The following is a 23,330-nucleotide window of genomic DNA, read 5'->3' as shown; positions in this document are numbered from 1 at the left end:
CTGCTAGTGTTGGAGCGATTTAACAGGTAAATACTTGATTCAGTTTTTACTAATGCTTAAAACTCTAGTAAGTTTTTATCAGAGTTGGGCGTCGATTATTAAAATCTATTACAGCTGGAATTGATTACAGATAATTACTGTTGTGTAATCAATTACTTGTAATCTTGATTACAGGTAATCATGATTGTTGATTACATTAATCATTCGATTACATTTTTCAATTACAGTAATAAATTACTTGCAACCATGATAACAAATTTTGATTACAACTATAATCATGATTACAAAAATCAATTATAGTAATCAACAACTTGTAATCATGATTACAAACATTCACAATTTTGAAATGAGTTAATATAATGAGTAAATCTTTTGTCCAACTGCTTCGACAAAATATATAATAAAAACCGATAACTACAACCTAAAAGTTGCAAAGTTTCGGTTAATTTTGTCAACTCTTTATGAGGTAAAACATGGCTCAAGTGCAGCCAATCTTTGAATTATTTAGAAGAAGTGGTAAATAAAACACTGTAAATTATATTTACTAGACAAAGATTTATAGATTAAAAGACTCGAAATTATTTATCCGCTGTCTGGAACAAGTTGTGTTCTGTCTAGAGCAAGTGCTCTGTAAGTGTTGGAGTGATTTTATAGACAAATTTCATTTTCACCAATGCTTAAAGTTCTAACAGGTTTTATCAGAGCTGGGCGTCGATTATAGAAATCGATTGCAGCTGTAATTGGTTGCAAATAATTATTGCTGTATAATTAATTACTTGTAATCTCGGTTATAGGTAATCATGATTTCTGATTACATCAGAGTAAGGCAAAAATGTAATCGATTGCATTTTCGGATTACAGTAATCAATAATTTTGTAATCATGATTGCAAACTTTGATTACAACTGTAATCGTGATTACTTAACCAATTACGGTAATCAATTTTACTTGTAATCGTGATTATAAGTAGTCAAAATATGGAATTACAGGCAATTATGATAGCAAGTAATCTACATATACAATTACAAAACGAATGAATACCATTATATAATTATATTTTACAGTACCGATAGTATAGTGTATTGTATAATAATACATTTTGTACTTGCAGCGAATGAATGTGCAAATGAATGTAATTAAAATGTATGATACGTACATACATACGTACACACATTGCGTGTGTCAAAATCGATAATATAAATGTATTCCCAGAAAATATCTTAAATATTAGCACAGCACTGCTTATCAATAGTGTAAAGCAGTGTTCCCCAACCTTTTTATCTCCGCGGACCTGTCAACGTTTGATAATTTTACCTCGGCCCGCTGGGGGGCTTTGATTGTTTATATTTTAGATTATTTTGATTTATTGACTTAATTTAATTGTATTCAAACTGGCCTTCAAAATAAAATACAGTTACCCCAAAAAATAAATATAAAGTGATTTAACATTTTAACTTACTAGAACGTTAAATCAATGAGAACCCTGAGTTTGTTTCTTTGCAATGAGACTGTTCCATCTGGGGGGTAATCGGAGACAATGACACCCGAAGTGTGTTGCTTATGTCCAGTTTATTCCGATGATTTTTTTTTTGGTTGCTGTTACTGCAGAAAATCCCACTTCACACAGATGGGTTGTCGGAAATGGTAACAAGGATTTAAGTGCTGTGGTGGCAATCTCGGGTTATTCTGTCATGACTTTAATCCAGAACACCGGCAGAAAGCAGTTTTAAGGCCGCCGTCATTTGCAATTTCAAGCAGTTGATCTTCTTCTTGCACAGACATGCTAGATCCGCCCGATTTGTTGACAAATGGGATCCATTCCTTACCAGATATTTTTTTAATTTGGGGTATAAATCAAGGAATTTAAATTCAGTTTCAATGAAATTGGCGGCCCGGTACCATATGATCCACGGACCGGTACCGGTCCGCGGACTGGAGTTGGGGTACACTGGTGTAAAGGGCAGAACAAATCAACGATAAATAAAATTTTAAATTTTTCCTTCTCCTCATCCACTCCAGTTGTAGTGTTTGGAAAGATGAAAACCCGTTTCTGCTGCTCCACCCCTGAATGTCTCTTTTATAGACAAATCTTGAAGAATTGGTTTACATTATTAGTAGGAAGATAGCCTTCTTCCCCTTTAGTCTGTCTACGGTAAGAACTGTCCCCACCACAAAGTCTGAGGCTATCTGTCGCTATGGAAACAAGAATAGTGCATTTCAGGGAGGGTAGCTTCTCTTCACTCTAGGGTTAACACAGTAGACCGAAGAAAAAGATTCCCTTTCTTTCACAGACCAGAGCCAAGAACCTGTCCTAAGCAATGACCCCGCACCCCTACTTGAAATAGTTATACCTCGTTACCGTAGTCACTACCACGGATCCAGACGAATGTCTAGGAGAGTTCTAACTTTAGACAAACTATGTGTATATTCTTTGTCTTGGTGGCTCATAAAGACACTACCGAATTCAAGCATCACTGGCTGCGGTCAGTAAACAGGTGGGTGACCACTTTGATCAGCCTACGTAGGGACCGCGGGTGTGCGGTCCTCGTTAAACTGTTCTATTGTAAAATGCTCGTCTTCGCACGGGTTACCAAAGCGGAGGAGCCATCCCCTCTGCAAAGGATCAAAGTTGTGATGGCGTGTATTCGGATCACTTTCAGGGATGTTTCCCAGACCAACGTCAATAGTCCATTGTGCAGCTCTAGTGCGACATAAATAACATACCTACCTACCTTTTTGGCTCAAGGGATAGAGCCTTTCAATCAAGTGACTCAGGTTCGAATCACAGCGATGGCTGATCGATACGAATTCTGCTTTCGGCCTGCACCGATCACAATGATGACGTAAAATATAAATATCTTTGAAGTAGTAAATAATTCGAAGTAGAAAAAATTCAAAGTAGCTGACAGATGTGAGGTTTACGTGATTTTCTTCAGGTAACACAAATACGGGTTCGTTGCATCTTAAAGTGCACCCTATTAAGGCTATTTTGTACAAATACTTGATCCAGGAGGTCCCTTATCTTCTGGGTTAGGTGCAAAGTTACTAGGCTGCGGAATTGAACTTAAATCGTAGTAAATTCAAAATGGAGTCAACGGTTAAATTGTGGTTATCAACACACGAATTACGAATCGAAATTCCAGAAATATTACGCAAATAAATAAAAAACACGGGAGATATTTTTTCCTGAAAAACTCATTTTACGTTGATGTGATCATTTTTGCATACATCTTTTTCTCCTATGAAAACTTAAAATAGACTTTCTTGGATAAATTCTCCCAACAAAACATTTTTCTGTCTCAAGAATAGGCCTCAATTCAGTAGGATGAACGTTTCCTCACAAGTATTACTTTTAGTGGCAACATCTCTTTCACCTTCTCGTTACTTTTACTGCCTGAAGAAATGATATTCTTTTCGCGGTGACCATTAGTTTGATGATGACTCTTAAGAGGTCATCTTTAGGTAAAAGCATCTAAACTGAACTCGTCATTATATATAACGGAGTCAGGAAATTCCGTCAGATTTATACTGTCAACCGTAATTTCAGTAGATGGCCTACCCTCCAACTAGGGCCGAATTTTGGCTGTTTATTACTATATAAAGAAATCTAATGATGGTGCCGCAGTTTTTCATTGTTATCAATACAATTTCAGTGACTGGAAAATCACATGGTAGGATCCAGTTTTCCTACAATAATTTTCATATTGGTTTGGTTTGTCATCAGCATAAAATTGATATAAAGCATAAATATATTCCTATAAATATTTTTGTTTCCCGCGTTTAAAGGTTTAAATTATCTGTAATGTTATTATTACATTTTGTTGATTTTGCTTGATTTCTAGATTAAGAGTTTAGGAGGATAGTTTCTATAATTATTATTATTAAAATAATGCGGTTCTGCGTAACATTTTAAGATAAAGTTATTTAATTTGGTTTCTTATCTTAGTAACCGCTTTGCAATTACTATTTTTTGGTGCAAATTACATAAATAAACTATTATGAATGACGGTTAAAGCGATTGGTTAAATGATTTAGAATTTAAGTCATGCACAAAGGGATGAATGCAACAATTGTATTTAAAATAAATCCGCACAGCGAACAGGGGTTTAGACTATAAGTATATCTCCTAGTTGTTGCAAACGTTCTATAAATGTACAGTCAGACCTCGATATAAGGTCATCCGCATATAAGGTCACCCCGCATATGAGGTCACTTTTCCAAAGTCCCGGCTCACTGAATAGGAATCCTTTGTTACAAAATATCGGATATGTGGTCAAGTTTTAAAAATCGTTATCGCTTATAAGGTCATTTTTATCTGAGACGAGGGAAGCTCTTTTCTAACAAAAGCCTATTTAACTTCCTTACAAGGCAATTAACCCTCTCGAGTTCTAGGAAAATGTTGCAGCCAACTAACAAGCTACAATTTCTGAAATTGTTTCACAAGTTGTGGTCAGTGAGGACAATGATAGTGATCCTGAGACTGTAGCTGTAACCCATGTGAAAACCTCCAATGCAATAAATGTGATACGAAATTTTTTTACAAATAATGAGGGAGCTGAGTAACATTTTGATAAGTTGCAAAATCTAGAAAACATTGTTCAAAAAATGAAACCAAAAACAAGACAGACCTGCATAAATGATTATTTTAAATAAGGTAAGATGTAATGTATGTATGTGCACTTTGAGGAAATTTGTAAACAGCTTTATTGTAAATTAAATTATTTTTTAAATCTAACTTTCTTTATTTTTTTATTAATCCTGTTAAAATTTATTGACTTAAACATTTAATTTATGGTTAATTGTTTTCGTTTGTATTAACATTTTTAAAAGTCTTAATGTGTACCTACTATTTACGTGCTTAGTAACGAACTGCTAATGAATCGGTTAAGAGGTCACCCCGCTTATAAGATCACTTTTGCGATGTCCCTTAGGGTGACCTTATATCGAGGTCTGACTGTATATATTTTTTACATCCTTCGTTGAACAGCCTACCCAATTTTTTGAGTTTACGACTACTAATGTTCAACTCCATGATCTTGTAATTTTGAACCCACTTTTGTTTCGTTTTTGTTTTTTCGTTACTTTCTTGGGTGGAAAAGTACAAGTATTAGAATGTCCAAAGAAATCGTTTTTCTTTTTTTCTGAAATCGTTCTGAATCGTTTTTCTTTTTTTCTTTTTAGAAAGTTTTTTTTTCAAAATTTTTTTAATTTATTTATTTTTTTAATTTATAAATTAAATGTAGTATTTTCTTTAACAGCTAACTTCTTTTTCCAAACATCTTTAAAGATTGGTAAAAGAAAAAGGCGGATGCTGGAGGAAAACCCTTACTTTATTGAATTTTACACCTTTTTTTTTTTTTACTTATTTCTTGAAACAAAAATTATAATGTTATCGAATTTGTCCAATAAATTAATTTGAGACTAAAAATTCCGAAAGTAAAAACAAAATTTCTAAAGATTTACAAGTTTTTAAATGAGCATCATATAAAATCCTTTTTATATGCAGACATTGAATTTTGATTTCTCTTTCGATTTCTTTCAACGATCACTCTTTCAATAGAATTTTTCTTGCATTTTAAAGTTTGATACCTTTCAATTAAATTGTAATGCATTTTAAATAATTTTTTCTCACGTTTTTTAATGAAATTTACGATTATTTTGAATTTATGGTTTTATCGAAATGTAATTGAAAATCGTTACTTATTTGTTTTGTAATTGTACTTTTATTTGTACTTTTTACTCCTTACTTTTTAAAATCAAAACTGTTTACTTTTTATTCGTTACTCTCGCGTAAAGTACTTTTACTGGTTACTTTTCAAAAGTATTGTTCCCATATATGCTGACTGCACACTTCGTAGCTTTTCGGCCCATTCTTTTCCTCTTCTTTTTTTTTTCCATCAACAACTTTTCCCACTTCTTATTTTTCTTCAATTTTCTTTTTACTTCAGCATAAATAGAAATTTTTGTGAGTAGGATTAATATTACTTAACATCACAAGATTTTTTTTATGAAGTGGCTGCGTTTTATTATTTTAAAGCAAATGAATTATATGTGAGCTGCGGAATCTGAGTCGACAAAAATTTTGCAGACGGAAATCTTTTTTTTAGGTTGTTAAATTTTAGGTTCCAGGAAAAAAAAAAACATTTTGATATAATGAAAATTATGTAAACAAACACATATAGATAGATAGAAGTCATAAAATAAGTTTAAAATATGGAGAAAACGTGAAAAATAATCTAAAAAATATTAATGAAAACAGAAGAAAAAAATTTTATAATAAAATAATTTTGAAAATATTTTTTAAAAAAATTAAATAGCCGGAAAACAAAATAAGGAAATGATATAATCTCGTCATCAGCGCACAGGATTATATCCGAAAAAAAAGTGCTTTGCTATATGAATATAGCCATACCAAAGCGCATCAATAAGATAGAATACTTCAATACAATGTATATATATATATATATATATATATATATATATATATATATATATATATATATATATATATATATATATATATATATATATATATATATATATATATATATATATATATATATATATATATATATATATATATATATATATATATATATATATATATATATATATATATATATATAAATACAAGAAAACACTAAGAAAAACAATAAGTATCATTTATTGCGCTTAAGCTGCAAGTAAACAGCACTCATTAGATAAGTTCAAAATGAAGAATAAAACAAAGAAAAATTATAGACATATGAAAAAAAGGGGGTGGGAAATAATAAGTAAAAAAATAACAAAATAACATGTTATTTTTATACTATATAAGTAAAATATAATATAATATAGTTTTAAAATATAGTTTTATAATAATAAGTAAAAAAATGTTATCTTTTTACTTATTATTTCCCACCCCCTTTTTTTCATATGTCTATAATTTTTCCTTGTTTTATTCTTCATTTTGAACTTATATATATATATATATATATATATATATATATATATATATATATATATATATATATATATATATATATATATATATATATATATATATATATATATATATATATATATATATATATATATATATATATATATATATATATATATATATATATATAATACATAAATAAATACAAGAAAACACGAAGAAAGTTAAGAAAAACAATAAGTTTCATAAGTTGATCTGATTTTGCAACTCGCTTTATAGCCCCTTTTTAATGTTTTTTCTTTTTATTTCATTTTATTTTCTGTTTTTACATGTTATTTTTACTTATTTTTACTTTTTGAGATCTATTTTATTTATTGTTATTTTTATTAAAAAAAATTTTGAGTGCTCCTCACACTATTGTATTAATATATTTTGCTTTGGCTTTATTGATACAATATCAGAAAGCACTCTGTTTTGCGGATATAATCGTGTGGGCTGAAGAAAAGATTATATCTTTCTTTCCAGCTTTTTTTTCCGGTTTTTTAAATAAAAGTTCATTAATTTTTTTTTCTTTTTTTATATATATATATATATAAACTGTTGTTTGTTATTTTAATCTTCATTTTGAACTTATATATATATATATATATATATATATACAGAGAGAGTGAGTGATTTGTACTACATATTCAAACATTTCCATAAATATTGTAGAATTTTTTTTTTTTTTGCCTTTGTGTACTCGCAAAATTATAATAATTTCTGGTGATTCAACAGAGAAGAAGAACTTGCAACCCTAATGATAACGGAGTAATGTGAAAGCAAAATGTTCTCTATGTGCATTGAATTCTTCTACAAGATTCGAAACAGTCAAGTAAAATCCTCCTTTCGAAACCTTTCTTCAAATGGTACCTTTCTCACGCTCCTTTTTATTCTATCGCAGAAGATACTTCTTTTCAGCCTTATCAGCACCTGTTGAATTCCTAAGAAACCTTCGAGTCCGATAAAAAATAGTTTATATACTCCTAAACACATCGAAATTGCTACGTCATTTGATTTCTGAGCATCGTGGTTCGGTAAGTCTTGCTTTTTCATATCTCATACTTTATCAATATTTTAATATGTGGCATTTGCATAACGAAGGGACTTAGGATTAGGGTTAAAGGACTGATTTTTAAATTAATCCATATCATTAAGTTTATTTGCAGTTCACAACAGAGGTTAAAGGCCAGTTCTTAACAATAGATAAACATTTGAAAAAAAATTTAAATCCCACCTCCTTTCCTGCTGTAATAAATCACTTTACAATGAAAGAAATTATAAACTAAGTGAATTCCTTTTATAAATAAATCTCAATCCAAAAATATACATTACATTACGAGAAAAAAGTCGCACTCTATAGCAGCCGTTCCCAAATGGTATTCCACGGAACCCTAGAGTTCTGTGGAACACTTAACCTTTTGCTTACGGTATATCAAGTTGTACCATCACATGTGGTCCACATGTTGTACCAGCCGTAGGCAAAAGGTTAAAGGAGTTCCGCGAGTTTGCACTTTTTAAAACCAAAGATGAGTTTTAAAATCTCTGACACAATTTCGATCCAACCTTTAATTCGTGATTTATTTAATATTACGGTTGCCTTTATGAAATTATTTCAAGTAAAATGCCAATGTAATAAAAATGACATTTTTTTAAGAAAAATATAAAATTTCTAATAACAATGATTGAACAAAAAGATCATGAAAAAGCAAATAATTTTAAAATATTGCATTAGTATTTCCCATCCTGTTTTTCAAATCAAAATTTTTAAATTTTTTAATAAAGAAATAATTTTTCATAATAACATCATTTATACTAGTTCTTTTAAGTTTTCCTTTCGAAGTAAACCATAATGCAGCTTATTTTAATTATTTTCAGCTAATGTATATGCACACCAATAACAAATTTATAACGAGACTTAGGTATAGTATAAAGAATGCAAATTTAACAATCAGACATAAAACCTTATTAAGATTATGAAGGATACAACAATGAAAAATCATCATTCCTCTAATTAAATATTTTAAATTTAGTCTCTTATAGGTTATAATGTTCACAATTACCTTCAACTCTATTTATAAAGTTGCAGCTCAGCAGAAAGAAGTTTGATTATTTATAGTAGCCAAAAAAAAAATTGGTATACGCTGCTATAATGTGTTAACTGAATTTATGATTTTTTTTCTTCCAGAAACATGAAGCTCTTCTTGCTAGCCTGTCTTATTGGCTTTGCAGCCGCTGATTTACTTCAGGGTGAGTTCATATTGCTCTCTCATATTGCTACACATCAGTTTATTTTATAAAGAATTTATTTTCTCATTTTGAAAAATAAATATAAATAAATAAATAAAAAAACAATGAATCCAAACAACCTTTCCTATGCTCACCAGAACAAATCCTGAGCCTTCGAACTCAATTCATTCTTTTTTTTTCCTCTTTTATTCCTGTTCTACGAAGAACCTGAACTGAATTTTCAAAACCTGAAATATTCATGAATGTTCTTTTATTCCTATATTCTTAAAATAGTTTAGGAGAAATAAAAATATATTTCGTTATAGAAAAAAAAAACTTCTCTGGGATCGTCTTTCAGAGAAAATATGTTTCGAGAGCTTTCTTTGTTACTTTTTAAAATTCGAAGCACTAATTTCACTTTAGAAAACGCAAGAAGATGGAGCAAATTTCGTTTTTTAATTTTTTTATTTTTTATTTCAGAATGAAACGAAAAAAGTTTCTTTCACTATCAAACTACTAGCAAATACCAAAAAATTATTTTATATATATATATAAAAAAATTTCCAAAATAATTCCATATATAAAAAAATCTCCAAAAAATTTCTTCAAATTTTAAAGTCTTCAAAATAATCTAAAATTTTTTTTGTATACTTCCTTAGCTACGCTTATTAATATCCTACAGACAGCAGTGTAGTTTATTGAAATTTGCTCGAGAAAAAAAATAAAATAGAAATTCACCAAATCTTGAATGCCAGGAAAATGACATATTAACTTAGAAGTTTAAAAAACAGCCATTTTAAGTTAATAGTGAGTAACTCAACTTAAGCCTTTATGTTAGATGAACCATAAATTGCTTAAATTAATTCTTTTTATCCACTGTAGAAAGAAACAAAAAAAGTTTTGTTGCTGATATGTACATAATAAAATTGTGTATAATAATCAATCATTAAATAAATAAATAATTTTGATTACATCCAAGCATATTACAATCATACATAAACTTGGTATTAGGTTAATATTTGCTTTTCCTCTTTATAGTATTAGCAGTTAAAAAGAATTTTTGGCAGCACCTCAATGTCCTGGCATTCATAAGCCAGGGAAATGACAGCCAGGATAATGACAAATTCGCCATTTTATGGCATATAACTTTACTTTAATTTAATATTTTTGCCGAAGACGTTTACATTCTACAGAAAACAACAGGGTTTCTTAAAATAACTCAGATAAATCTATGTAGTTTATGTTATTAATGATTTCAAGAAGCCAGGAAAAAGACAACACAAAAACCTACTCACCTTGAAAAATTTTTTGATATAGATTTTGAATCAGAAAATTGGTTCTTTATTCATGCAACAAGACATGTTCATATAGGAGGGTATCTAATCAATCTATTAACACAAGATATTGATTGCTGCCTCTATCTATTTTGGTTATAAACCACTAAATAAAAGTAGCCAGGAAAATGACAGATTTTCCTGGGACGAACAAATTATTGACAGAAAATTTTTTTTTAAACGAAGCTCTAGTAAACAATATCCTCTGAGTATATTCTAGAAATGCTTACATAGGATAAGATAAAAAAAATTAGATTTTGAAAAATGTATGGGAAGTTTTGAAGTTAGTTATTATTGGAAATATTGTTTGGAACATGCCAGGAAAATGACATTTTGATATTCAATTAAATTTTTTAAGTATACAAAACAGTCAATGCCAGTGCAAAGTCATTTTAAAATGCCAACAGCAATGCTATTTATTAATTTTTTTAAAAAAAAAACTTCCTTCTAGTATTATAGTATTAGATCTTGGAGCAAGGGACAGTGAATTGTCATGTTTCGTGAGAATATATATATATATATATATATATATATATATATATATATATATATATATATATATATATATATATATATATATATATATATATATATATATATATATATATATACATATATATATATATATAAGTGAATACCAAGCATGCTTGGGAACTAAACACTGGGGGTACCACGTTCGGCTGACCACCTGCCCGGAACACCCTTCTTCTGCACCCCAGAGCCCAAGATCAAGAAAACTGAAATGAGCACAGTAGACCTTGGCTCCATGAGCTGTCGCGCCACTGAGTTTAGTTTAGTTTATATGTATATATGCAGGGTGATTCTAAAAAGATGGGCAAAATTTTAGGAAGTGATAGTACACACCCAAGCAAACAATTTTTATCAAAAAATGCCTGGTCGAAAACAAAACGCAAAGGTGCTGGCGCATTTGGAAAGTTGTTTGATGCAAACGTGAAAGCTCCATTCCTGTTGCGAGTTACTGCGTTGCGTTACTTGTCGCCAAGCTTTCAGCCGCTGCAGGGAAAGTTCGTGATATGCCCTATCTTTTCTTAGCCGTTGTATTGCGTGCATAGCCGCTGCCGGCAACTGTTTTGAACACTTATTGAAATTACATACCATTAAATTTGCTTTTATAACTTAACTTCATCGTTCTTTGTGTGTTTTTGCCTCATACAAGAACATAAACTTTGATGCCCTCTAGCGGTTTTGCGTTTTGTATTCGACCATGCATTCTTTCATAAAAAATTGTTTGCTTGGGTGTGTACTATCACTTCCTGAAATTTTGCCCATCTTTTTAGAATCACCCTGTATATGTGTATAAACATCACTCAATAAGTCTCCGGATTGACACATAAGTACATAAATGGCACCACTGCTAACAGAACCATATGATTTCTGGACAGTAACAATTTTCAAACTATAATTGTCAAAATTTCATGACATTCTGATTATTCGTTTAGAGGTTACAAGTGGTTTTAGAGACCCTGGTTTTGTAGTTTTTAAACAATAGATGAAAAGAAATTTCATGTTTTGAATAAGCATTGTTTTCTGATGGGGAAAAATACTGAAGCAAAACAGTGACTTGATTAGCGATATCGAGACTCTGCACGAGAGAAATCAAATATTTTTGACTGGTATGCTGAATACAAAGCGCGGTCGTAAAGGCACTGATGATGCTGAACGATCTGATCGTCCGAAATCAACCGTTGCTGCAGAAAATATCAAAACAGTTCATAAAACAGTTTTGCAAGATCGTAAAGCAAAGTTTGCGTAAGATAGCTTACACCTTAAGTATATCAGAAGGTAGTGTGTATACAATGTTACATAAAAATGTGAGGAAACGCTAGTTGCTTTCGAAATGAGTGTATAGTTTACTCACATTGAACCTAAAAGAACTAAGTGTCGACGATTTAAGACGTTGTTTTTAACTTTTAGAGTGAGATAAAAAAAAAGGGGGGTCACACTTTCTTCCGTCTGTATATGACAATGGATGTAACATGGATCCACTACCACACTCCTGAAACAAAAAAATGTTCAGTTGAGTGGACAACAGCCACCGTATTTTAGGACGCGCATGGTATTTTGTTCATCGACTATTTTGAAAAAGATAAAATTATGAATAGCGAATATTATATGGCATTATTGGATCGACTGAGCGAGGAAATCAATAAAGAACGGCTTCATATGCAAAAGAAAAATTTTCTGTTTTACCAAGACAATGTCCTTTCATATCATATCCGCCGTTGAACAGCTGACCCAATTGTGGGTTTACGACTACTAATGTTCAACTCCGTAGCCTTGTAACTTGAACTCAATCCAGAAGACAAGGAAACTGTTAGATCAGTACGCTCAGAGGTATTGATTTGTTATGGAAACATGGAGGATTTTGCGACTCGACCGATTTAATGTGTCACCATTTATTACACGGGTCTTCGGCAGGCGAGGGTCGAACCCACGAACTGTTGGACATGGGTCTTTGCCCTACCCTACCAGGTTAACCCACCAAAAAGAAAGTTATTGCAGAGTAGTAGACAGACAATGCCTTTTGTCACAAATCGATGAAAATAATGGTTAAATTGAATGATTTTCCCACTCACCTTACTCTCCAGATCTGTCCCCTAGTGGCTACTGATTCTTTGCAAATCTCAAAAAGATGCTGCGGGGAAAGGAAATTTTGCTCAAATGAAGAAGACAATTTAAAAAAAGACAATGAGTTGTACACTCTAGAGAACTCAACATAACAGCCTTTTCTCGAATTTGGGTCTTTTGGAAAGTGTTGATCTTGCACTCGAAAATGAGCTGTTAGTGTATGTGCTTTAGTTACAAGCTTCAGGTATTCATCACACATTATTTTTATTTCACTTCAGATGCAGCCCCTGCCATTGATGAATCAGTGTTGGCTTTCCTTGAGGGGGCCGTCAGCGCCGGATCCCTTTCTGAAGTTCTTGGAGTAAAAGACCGTGAAATTGAACAGTAAGTGTGAAGTACTCTCTCTTATTAATGTATTGAGCAAAACACACACCTGGGACGTTAGGAAGACTCTAAATTATTTGTCATAGGAATGCAGGTGAAGAAAGGGTGTAATTTTGTCATTAAATAAACTGATGTTTGATTTCAACTAGGGAGGAAATACACAAAAGAATTACCGAAAAATACACAAAAGAAAGAAGGCTATCTTCCATAGACATAATGTAAACCAGTCCTCCAAGATGAAGTGCTGTTCCTCTGAATAAAGGTCGAAGCATTTAGGGGCACAGTAGCAAAGGTTCCTGAAACGAGTTTGCTTCCTCCTCTCCTCCCAATCACTACGGGGGTTGGCTATAGTCCATTCCACCTTAAGTTGGCACTGGAGAGAAAGGTAGGAAATGTAATACTCCGCCTTTGAAAAGTAGTTCTTCGCTATTTTGAAATTAATTGCAATTTAAATGCGCGTACAAATATAAATAAATGTTGCGTAGTAAGAAAAGTATATCTTGAAACATTCATTAGAAGTTTTTCATGATTAAATGTATTTAACTTATAAATACTTTCTCAGTAAAGCGAATGTACAAAGAAGAAGGAGGTGTTTTAGTTTGGCGCTGAATTAGTTTTCAAGGACAAGGAATTGGCTCATTGGCTGTGCTTCTACACTGGTCAGTCAGCTTTTCCATTCGCCTTGGCTTTGTCCTATCTCTTGTGCAGTTCTTATTTCGTTTTTTTTTTTTTTTTTTTTTTTTTTTTGATTATTTAATTTTCTAAATATTAACCTCATCTGTACAATATTTAATGAAAAAATTTTTCCCCTCAGAATAAATGAAAAGAAAAAAACAACAACAACAACACCCCAATAGACAGGTGTATATTATTAAACTGATGACAGTTGATCATATTTGCTGTGTAGCTAATTCAACATGTGATTTTATTATTATTTTTTTACGACAAAAGAAAAAAAATTTTTCGCCTTGATCGATCTCTGTAAAGATTCAAATTTTGCGTCTTTTACGCCATGTTTAGTTCTGAAGAACAATTCGCTTTTTATAGGAACTTAAATAATGTAAAAATTTAAGATTTTTAGTTTGTTCAATTAAAGGGACTTTTAAATATTATCTGAAATACAATTTCCATAATAGAAGTGTTAATCCGTTACTTATAAACTAATAAAAAGTATAGGAATTGAAATAATTTCAAAAAAGACGCAAAATTTGAATCATTAATTTTTTTAAACATCGAAAGGTTAATTTAAACCAATCAATATTTTAAAAATTATTTTTGAAACACAAAGCCCAAAAAGCTGAGAAAACCTTTCCTTTATGTAGAAAATATTAAGATATTTCAGTATCTGACAAAATATTTCGAGGCTAACTAATTCTACTGTACTTAAATAACAAATTATACGGATTTTTCTCTTAAGCCACCTTTCACCTGCCAAGGTCCTGAAAAGTAAAGGAAAGTTCTGATATTTCAAAATATGTATTTTCTTTTGAAGAAATGCGCCAACCCATCCAAGTAGAATTTCGCCTGATGAGAAATTGTGGATTGAATTCAATTCAGGGGCTACCCCACAAAGAGTTTGCAGAAGGAACTGTCAACTGTTAAAATATTAAATGAATAACATGATAACCACCAGGATAGGTGGTTATCATGTTATTCAAAGAGTTCCTGTTGAGTCTAAGAGGGTGGGATATGGCAGCTGAAAACATGGGGGGGGGGGGTGGCGAACAAACAATACGCCCCCCCATATGGATAATACTAATTATTTTTTTCAGGTAAGTTCTTTTGCCTCTTAGAAGCAAATATATTTCAGAAAAAAAAACATTTTTATAGTAAAAAAAAAACTTTTCTGAAAAGATTTTTTTAATTTTTTATTTATAAAAAAAAAGAACAGTAAATATTGAAAAAACATAGGTATGATATTTTTCATGATCAATGATTTCCTGCCTATGTTGACTTTTTCTTCCCCAATAAAACACCAATGAGGGATAAATTAATGTACATTAATCTACAAAAAATAAGCATATAAAATTAAATATTTAAAACAAAGTATTTATACGCATCTATGCATTTTGTTTTTTTTTTTACTTAGATTTCAGCAAAAAAGAATATTTTTAAATATATATATTTTTTTTTGTTTAAAATTAGTTTCGTTTAGTTAAAAAATCATAATAAGAAAATCTGCTTTTTAAATACTAATTAAGAAATCAGCTTACAACTAGTATCTTAAAATAATAATTATGAGAAATGCTCTAAAAAATCGTGCTCTTTTCCGTATTATGTACAAAATTTTAGTACGATTCTTGGTTTTAAAAAAAAAAAAAATCGGCGTTTTGCTTTCTTAAACGCCAATACTGGCCACTTTCTCTCCCTTTGTTGCTACCTCATCCCCGCACTGATTTAAAGAGTAACCCAGTTTCCATGTAATCCGGTCTACCTACCTTTCTCTCCAGTGCCAACTTAAGGTGGAATGGACTATAGAAGAGTTTTCCCGTTTCACTTATTGTTGGTTGTTCTGCATTTTTACACTATTGATAAACATAACTGTACTATTAATTAAGATAGTTCTTTGGGAGTACATTTATATTATCCATGTTGATTAAATTCGCTAACACACTTTGATAACACACAAATTTAAAGAACGAATTATAGTGCAAACGGTGCAGTATAATAATATTTGATGGCACACTTTTTCAAGTTTAAGCTTAAAAATAAATCGAAAGTAATAATCCGGAAGTCTTAAGACGAATTTTAACTACCAGATCTATCTGTGCTTAGCTATCTGTGTGTAGCTTTACTTTGTCGACTATCCATAGAAGGAAGAAGAAGCCCATATTAGGTACGCTGCCATCCGCAATTCAATACTTTCGTTTAATCTCAAACAGATATAATTCACAACATATATAATTAACATGGATGATATAAATGAATTCTCAAAGAAATAAATAGTGCAATAAGGCAGACAAACCCTAAATAGAAGAGAAAACATTCCCTCGACTCAGCAGTGGTTAGGGAGACAGGTGGGTATAAACCCGTTTCAGAAAGATCCTTTGTTGCTCTGTGGCCCTTAAATGTTTGTTTTGTTTCTACACAATTCCCGACAATTGGGTATAATATGAAAAAAACACAACTACTTCGATTTAGTAGGAACAACATATGACGCAATGCTAAACGAATGGAATTTAGTTGTTGTTTATTTAGTTATTGTTATTAGTAGTTGTTGTTATTTGTTTTAGTTGTTGTTGTTTATTTAGTTGTATTTAGTTTCAATAACTTTTCTTTATAATGCAATAAAATCTGGCGAGCAGCTATTTAAACGATCGAACACTTCGTTTGTTTATTTGTGGCTTGAAGTTAGGCTCGCAGAAAATGCCGTTCATGGGTTAAATTTAGTAGGAACAACACAACCTGTGACGTAGGCTATATTATACCCAATTGTGAGACAATTCTGTCTATAAAAGCTAGCTGCCTTTTTTCTGTGTATATGTTCTTCTATATATACATACATACTGACCCATTGTGGACCCCCTAATTTGTCTAAAATAATTTCTTTTGGTATGATACTGTAGTACTTTGTAATATAATACCTGGCTAAGTTTCAATATTATTGGGCTCACATGAAGGGGAGATATGGATCCATGTATGTATGCAGTCTATTAAGCAGAAATTTCTTCATTTTAACGCTTCTTTTCTTCGATCAATGGCGTGAAACTGATTGGAATCACGTATGGTTTAATTTCAGGATGGCCGATGATATTGAATCTGAATTGGGTCAGAAAATCCGCGAAGCCTTAAAGGAAATGCTTGAAAAGATCAAGGATCATGTCGACAACGGCAAAGCAGTCGGTCTGGAACTCTTTGAAAAGGTAAATGCAACACATACAGAGTTTCCGAAAAGTATTGGAGATTATTGTTATACTAGAAGGCTCCGCCCCCTGCTCGCTAACGCTAGCCAACCCCCGAGAATTGCTACGCAATCCTATGTGGTTCACGCCGTGAACCATGGCTCGCTGCGCTCGCTCGCCAATGAAATGAACACATTGTTGTAGCACAAAGACATAATATATTATCATCAAAGACATAGTATTTTATCATCAAAGACATAGTATTGTACTTATGTAGAAGAATTCTACCAATGTTCTTATTGGCTTTTAAAAAAGTATATTATCTATTTAGATTGTACATGGTGAAAAAATCAAAACATTAGCTAAATAAGAAACATATTAGCAAAATAAATTATCAATTATTGCTTCACTAATATTCTGCATTTTAAAGCGTGAAAATTCAATGCATAAATAAACGCGAAATATAAAAAAATTCAATGCATTCAATACAAACACTTAGACGTTTAGGTAGCTCCCAGTAGAAAAATATCAATTCAACAGCGGACTTTTAGAGCATTCTCACTTCCATTAATTAATTAATTCCTAATTGAGTTTAAATTAAATATTGTTATGTTTTTAGTGCATGAATCTGAATTGAACAACCTGATAATGCTCACTCTGGTTATTGTTATCTGGTTGCTCACTACGTGCTCTTGCGCGCCGAATCCAATCAATTAAAAAATGAAAACTGTTGCCAGCGCGAGAAAAGAAATATCATCGGTTTTATTGATACATACATACATACATACGTACGTATTAGCGTTTTATATAATAATATAGATGGATGAAAATTATATGCACCGAATCATCAAGAATCCGTGAGTGCGCAAGTGAAATAATTTCGAATGATGAATGAGATAGTACCAATGTGTCCACTCCCAGAGCCGGATTAAGCGTACGCGGGGCCCTAGAACATTCAAAATTTTGGGCCCTTAGATTAAATTTTTTTTTCTCGTCTATTTTTTATTTATTCAAATATAAAAGTATTTATATATCTTTTTTTATTTAAGAAAGCATATTTAAAATAAAAAAAATAATATTAAATTAAATTTTAATAAGTAATAAATGAATATGATTAACATTATATTAAAAATTATCGTATTTTATTCATATATATTTTAAATAGATTTTTTTTTAAAAAAAATCATTATTTTTCTTAATTTTTTTTAATTTATTTTCAAAAAATCCATTTTAAGGGGTCCCCTTATCATTGGGGGCCCCAAGCCATGATCAAGTCTGACCTAATGGGTAATCCGGAACTTTTGACTCCCCATTTACACGATGTCAGGCGCGTGACGCCACAAGAAGAAAATGATTGCTCACCTCCAATTCTCCTAGCATTGTCAGATGACGAGGAATCAGACCGAGGTGCATAAAAATAACACTTATAATATCTATTTGAACTGAAGAGGGATTTTGAGGGCGTTGATTGGATTTCTTACCTACACCTTCTGTTATATTTTTGAGGCGTATCATACTCTTAAAATTAACTAAATTAAATTTACTATTCACGCTCAAGGGAGGGGGGGCACGGGACGTATCCTTTTATCTACGGAATAACTGCAATTTTTTATAAAAGTTTTCCAAACATTCTACAAAATATGAAAATTTTGCTTTTGATGCTTTGAAGAAGGGGTTAACAGTAAATTTTGTCCTTGGGAGCATAAAATCTTTGTTCCGCTTTGTCCGTTCAAGCTGAACAAAAATTTTTCAATGAAATCTACGCAGTTTAAATCCAATTTTTGAGATTTTTTTTCCAATGCCCACCTGGGGAATGACCTTTGCTAATACAGGCAACTGTATTGACAAACTGAAGGGCAGATTTGTTGGCCACTCTTTCGTAGCACCCTATTAGGTGGGCCAACGTTTCTCCCACAGTAAAGACAAATAGTACAGAGAATGAGAGAACATCCATGACTTGTCCGGAATTCGAACTCAGAACCTTTCTGATGCAAGGTTATTTCCCTGACCCCTACATAGTCCGATCGACATATATGAGACTTCAAAGTTTAAATAAGATTTACAAACAATTAACATAACAAAAGTATTTTGATTTATATGAAAAAGATTTTATAATACGAAAAAAGTTTTATTAGATACTATTACTATGCTAACGTATAATACATATTACATATATTTTCAAAATATAAAATAAAATGTGTAACTAATAAGATCAAGCATTTAAAACAAGTTATAAATTGGTAGATTAAACATAATACAGATTTTTAGTTTGATATACAGAGAACGCCGTGTGTAAAATACTGTATTTAAATACTAGTGATTTCAATTTGATTCAATTCATTCCTGAAAAATAAATAAAATAATTCGATAATTTGATTTCATTCGTTAACTATCAGTTTCAAACTATTCGATTAATATCAGTTTCAAATTATTTTTTTTTATTCCTTGGTTGTTTATAAGAATTGATCAAAGCAATTAAACTGTGATTTCAGTATTATTCAATAAATTAGAATGATATTATCTTTGTAAGAATTTATGTAATTTAAATAATTATAATAGATACTTACTAGCAGATCTTTGTCTGTGAGGTTCATAATTTTCTGGGATTCCATTATACATTTTTCAGTTACCCGAATTCTTTCAACCATTCGTTTCATTCTTCTAAATTTCGAACATGGTTTCGAGAGAAATAATGTTGGAGGTAGGTATTTTATTGACGTCGCACCAGAGCTGCAAATACCAAGTATGGTGAAATGAAATAACAATATGTTTCTGATGACATTGACAAAAGAACCAATCAGCTCCCTCAAAATCTCTCTTCAGTTCGAGTAGTTGTAAGAATTGTTTATATGCGGCCGAGATTCAGGCGCGTGATGATTGGTTCTTTACGTCACATGGTAATTTTTGGCCTATCCTTGCGAAATATAGCTTAACTCCAGGAATAGAGTCAATTTGTCAAGCTTTTTGTAGGCTTGTGATGTCAGAAAACTGTTTCCAGTCCTCGTGTAAAAGTGGGATTCTCGGGGTATTGGAATCCAGTTTGGTTTCAATAGATAGGTTTCAAACAATCTCAAACGTGTTTATTTTTATTTTTCGATTTCACATATATTTCTTAACATATCGATATATCTCTATTTTAAATAATGCTTACCGAATTTTTAAAAAATGCCATTACAATACCATTAACAGACAAAAATACAAAACCTTGTTATTCATATTGGGGCACCTTTATCCTAGATAATCCAAATTTGCAGTATACAGGGTGCTTCCAAATTAAGATTTCGATGTTGCCCCCTCCACACCACCCCAGTGGGGTATCCATTTTGGTAATGCATCTACCGAAAACATTTCACAAATATATTTTCATAATATTGGTCTGATACATATTTTTTAAGATATTTGACCGTTTTCGTGAGTTTGGAGATCATGTACATCGCAGAAACATCTTAAATAGTTGTCAGTTGGAAAAATAACATAAATGTAACAGAACTTGTGAGTGGTTCCGAATCAATCTTGTTTTTATAAAATAAAAAATATGTATTTCGAAATAAAATTTAATTTTTCGATTTATCCTTAATCTTGAAATCATAATCATGAAATAATTCTGTTCTTCAAATATAACTCCTAAAAAAATCTTGATTTTGGAATTATACTCTTTAAATGATATGGGTCTTAGAATTCTAAATGTGAAATCATTCATTTTCAACGACCAGATCAACAAGTCACATTTTTGAAATTAGCTTGAAATCCTATGTTTGAATAGTTCTTCATCTTAAAATCATATTTTTCGAAAAGTTCCTGATCATGCAATCCTATTCTTGTAATGAACTTGATCTTTAAATTGTATAGTGAGCCAAAAAAAAAGGGATCACCCTAAATCAAACGATCTTCACGTTTTAGGCCTAAATATTAACGATTCGTGGAAGGTAACCTCAATATACACAGTCCAGTCACATTAATGTGACCACCCCCTATCTTCAACATCAACGTGAAATAACCAATCACAGAAGGCAGGTGGCAGCATATTACAGTAGAGTGCATGTAAAGGATGTCCTAGGGCATCGGAAAGCATTTCAAGCGTTGGCGTAATGCAAAAACGTAGCGATTTATCCGACGTCCAAAAGGGTATGATTATTGGCTTTCGGGCCAAGAGTGGAAGCATTTCGGAAACGGCCAATTTTTTGAACTGTTTTCGTACCACCGTGTTGAAAGTATACCGTGCATGGTAAAATGGCACTATCCAAAATCAGCGGCGTGCCACATGCGGTGCACCACGGGCTATAGATGGCAGAGGCGAAGGAAAGCTACGGAGACGCTTTCGGGTGAATAGACGTGCAACTGTTGAGCAATTGACCGCCCAGATGAACCAAGGGGCTACCAAGTGTGTATCCTCAACAACGGTTCAGCGAATGTTGCTGCGCATGGGCCTCCGTAGCAGAAGCCTGGTTAATGCATCTATGCTGACTGCTGTTCATCGGCGACGAAGGCTGGAATTTGCATGCCAGTACCGCAACTGGACGTCCACAGAGTGGCGACAGGTGGCTTTATTCGATGAATCACGTTTTATGCTCCATCGGACGGATAAACGCTGGCGTATACAGCATGAAACGTCTGAAAGCAAACACCCTGCAACAATTGCCGAAAGGATTCAGGCTGGAGGAGGGAGCATTACGGTTTGGGGAATGTTTTACTGGAATTCACTGGGTGCACTCATCATTGTGGAAGGAGCGATGGATCAGCACTAGTGCGCATCTGCCCTTGCGGACCATGTCCACCCCTTCATGCGAATGATTTTTCCTTAGAATGATGGCATCTACCAGCGGGATAATGCGAGGTGTCATACAGCTCACAGTGTATGTGCGTAGTACGAAGAGCACAAGGAGGAGTTTACCGTACTTCCCTGGCCAGCAAACTCTCCGGATTTAAACCCAATCGAGAATCTGTGGGACCACCTCTATCGGGTTGCTCGCGCCACATATCCTCAACAGCGTAATTTAGCGCAGCTGGCCATGGCACTGAAGTCGGCATGGCTCAATATCCCAGTGAACACCTTCAGAAACCTAGCTGACTCTCTTCCTCTCACAGCGATCCACTCTGCCAAAGGTGGTTATTTTGGCTTTTGACAGGTGGTCACATTAATGTGACTGGACTGTGTATATTAATTAATTAGTGCAGACGATATTTTAAGTTACGAACTCAGACACAAAAGCGTTCATTCTCTGAATAAACGTACCTTTTCTGGCTCCCAAAAATATAGGGGTTAGCCGCAACTTGGGAAAAATATCCCACATAGTTTGGTCAGAAGAGAGCTCCAAAGTTTTTACCCCTTAATGTTCATTTTACTTTTTGCGTATTTCACCCTATTTCGAGAAATTTAAAAGTCAATTGAAAACTTTTTACACGCAATTATAAAATTCATTTATACAAAGATAATTCTACGTAAAAAAAAAAAACTTTTAATAGCTATTTATTATTTTGAAATAATCTTGAACTTAAAATCCTAATCTTAAAAATGACTCTAGTCTTCAAATCCTTTTCTTGAAATGATCTAAATATTGTACTGTCAAAATTATGTTTTCAGGTGAAGGAGCTGAGAGAAAAAATGGGTGAGTTGGGAGAGGGGGAAACAGAGAAAATGAAAGAAATGTTGAGGAATGTGAGAGAAAAGGCAAAAGAAGCACTCCGAAAGATTCTAGAGAGATTAGGACTCGGTTCGTATCCCAGACCTTCATTATTATTATTATTATTCATTATGAAATATGCGTGATTCCTAACATTTTAAAAAACGAATTATGTTCTTATATAATCCTTCATCAATAAAAAAGAAATCAATAATATAATCTTTTAATACCCCAACCTTGAATGGAGTGCGGAATAAAATTTATTTTTAGAGATTCCCTCTACCTCTGCCTAACACATTAACACCGTTAGAGGGTTGCTGATGTTTTGATTCCAATAAAATTCTCCATGATTTCTCACACTTTTTTTTCAG

At 32.2% G+C, this 23,330-nt stretch overlaps 1 protein-coding gene across 1 annotated transcript in view; it reads left to right on the top strand.

The window, feature by feature from the left end:
- The first annotated feature begins 7,760 nt into the window (after positions 1–7,760).
- LOC107437813 (uncharacterized) overlaps positions 7,761–23,330 on the top strand; it is a 31,228-nt gene continuing 15,658 nt past the window's right edge. The window contains exons 1-5 of the mRNA XM_043045913.3: positions 7,761–7,997; positions 9,149–9,210; positions 13,391–13,496; positions 17,236–17,359; positions 22,920–23,049. Coding sequence (XP_042901847.2) covers positions 9,153–9,210; positions 13,391–13,496; positions 17,236–17,359; positions 22,920–23,049 — 418 coding nt within the window. The 5' untranslated portion in view covers positions 7,761–7,997; positions 9,149–9,152. The remainder of the gene's footprint in view (positions 7,998–9,148; positions 9,211–13,390; positions 13,497–17,235; positions 17,360–22,919; positions 23,050–23,330) is intronic.

This window comes from Parasteatoda tepidariorum, chromosome 5, assembly GCF_982258835.1.
Source record: "Parasteatoda tepidariorum strain Cologne lab strain chromosome 5, Ptep-v5.0, whole genome shotgun sequence".
Lineage (NCBI taxonomy): Eukaryota > Metazoa > Arthropoda > Arachnida > Araneae > Theridiidae > Parasteatoda > Parasteatoda tepidariorum.
The sequence above is the reverse complement of the archived record's forward strand: the minus strand, read 5'-3'. Positions and strand labels throughout refer to the sequence as shown.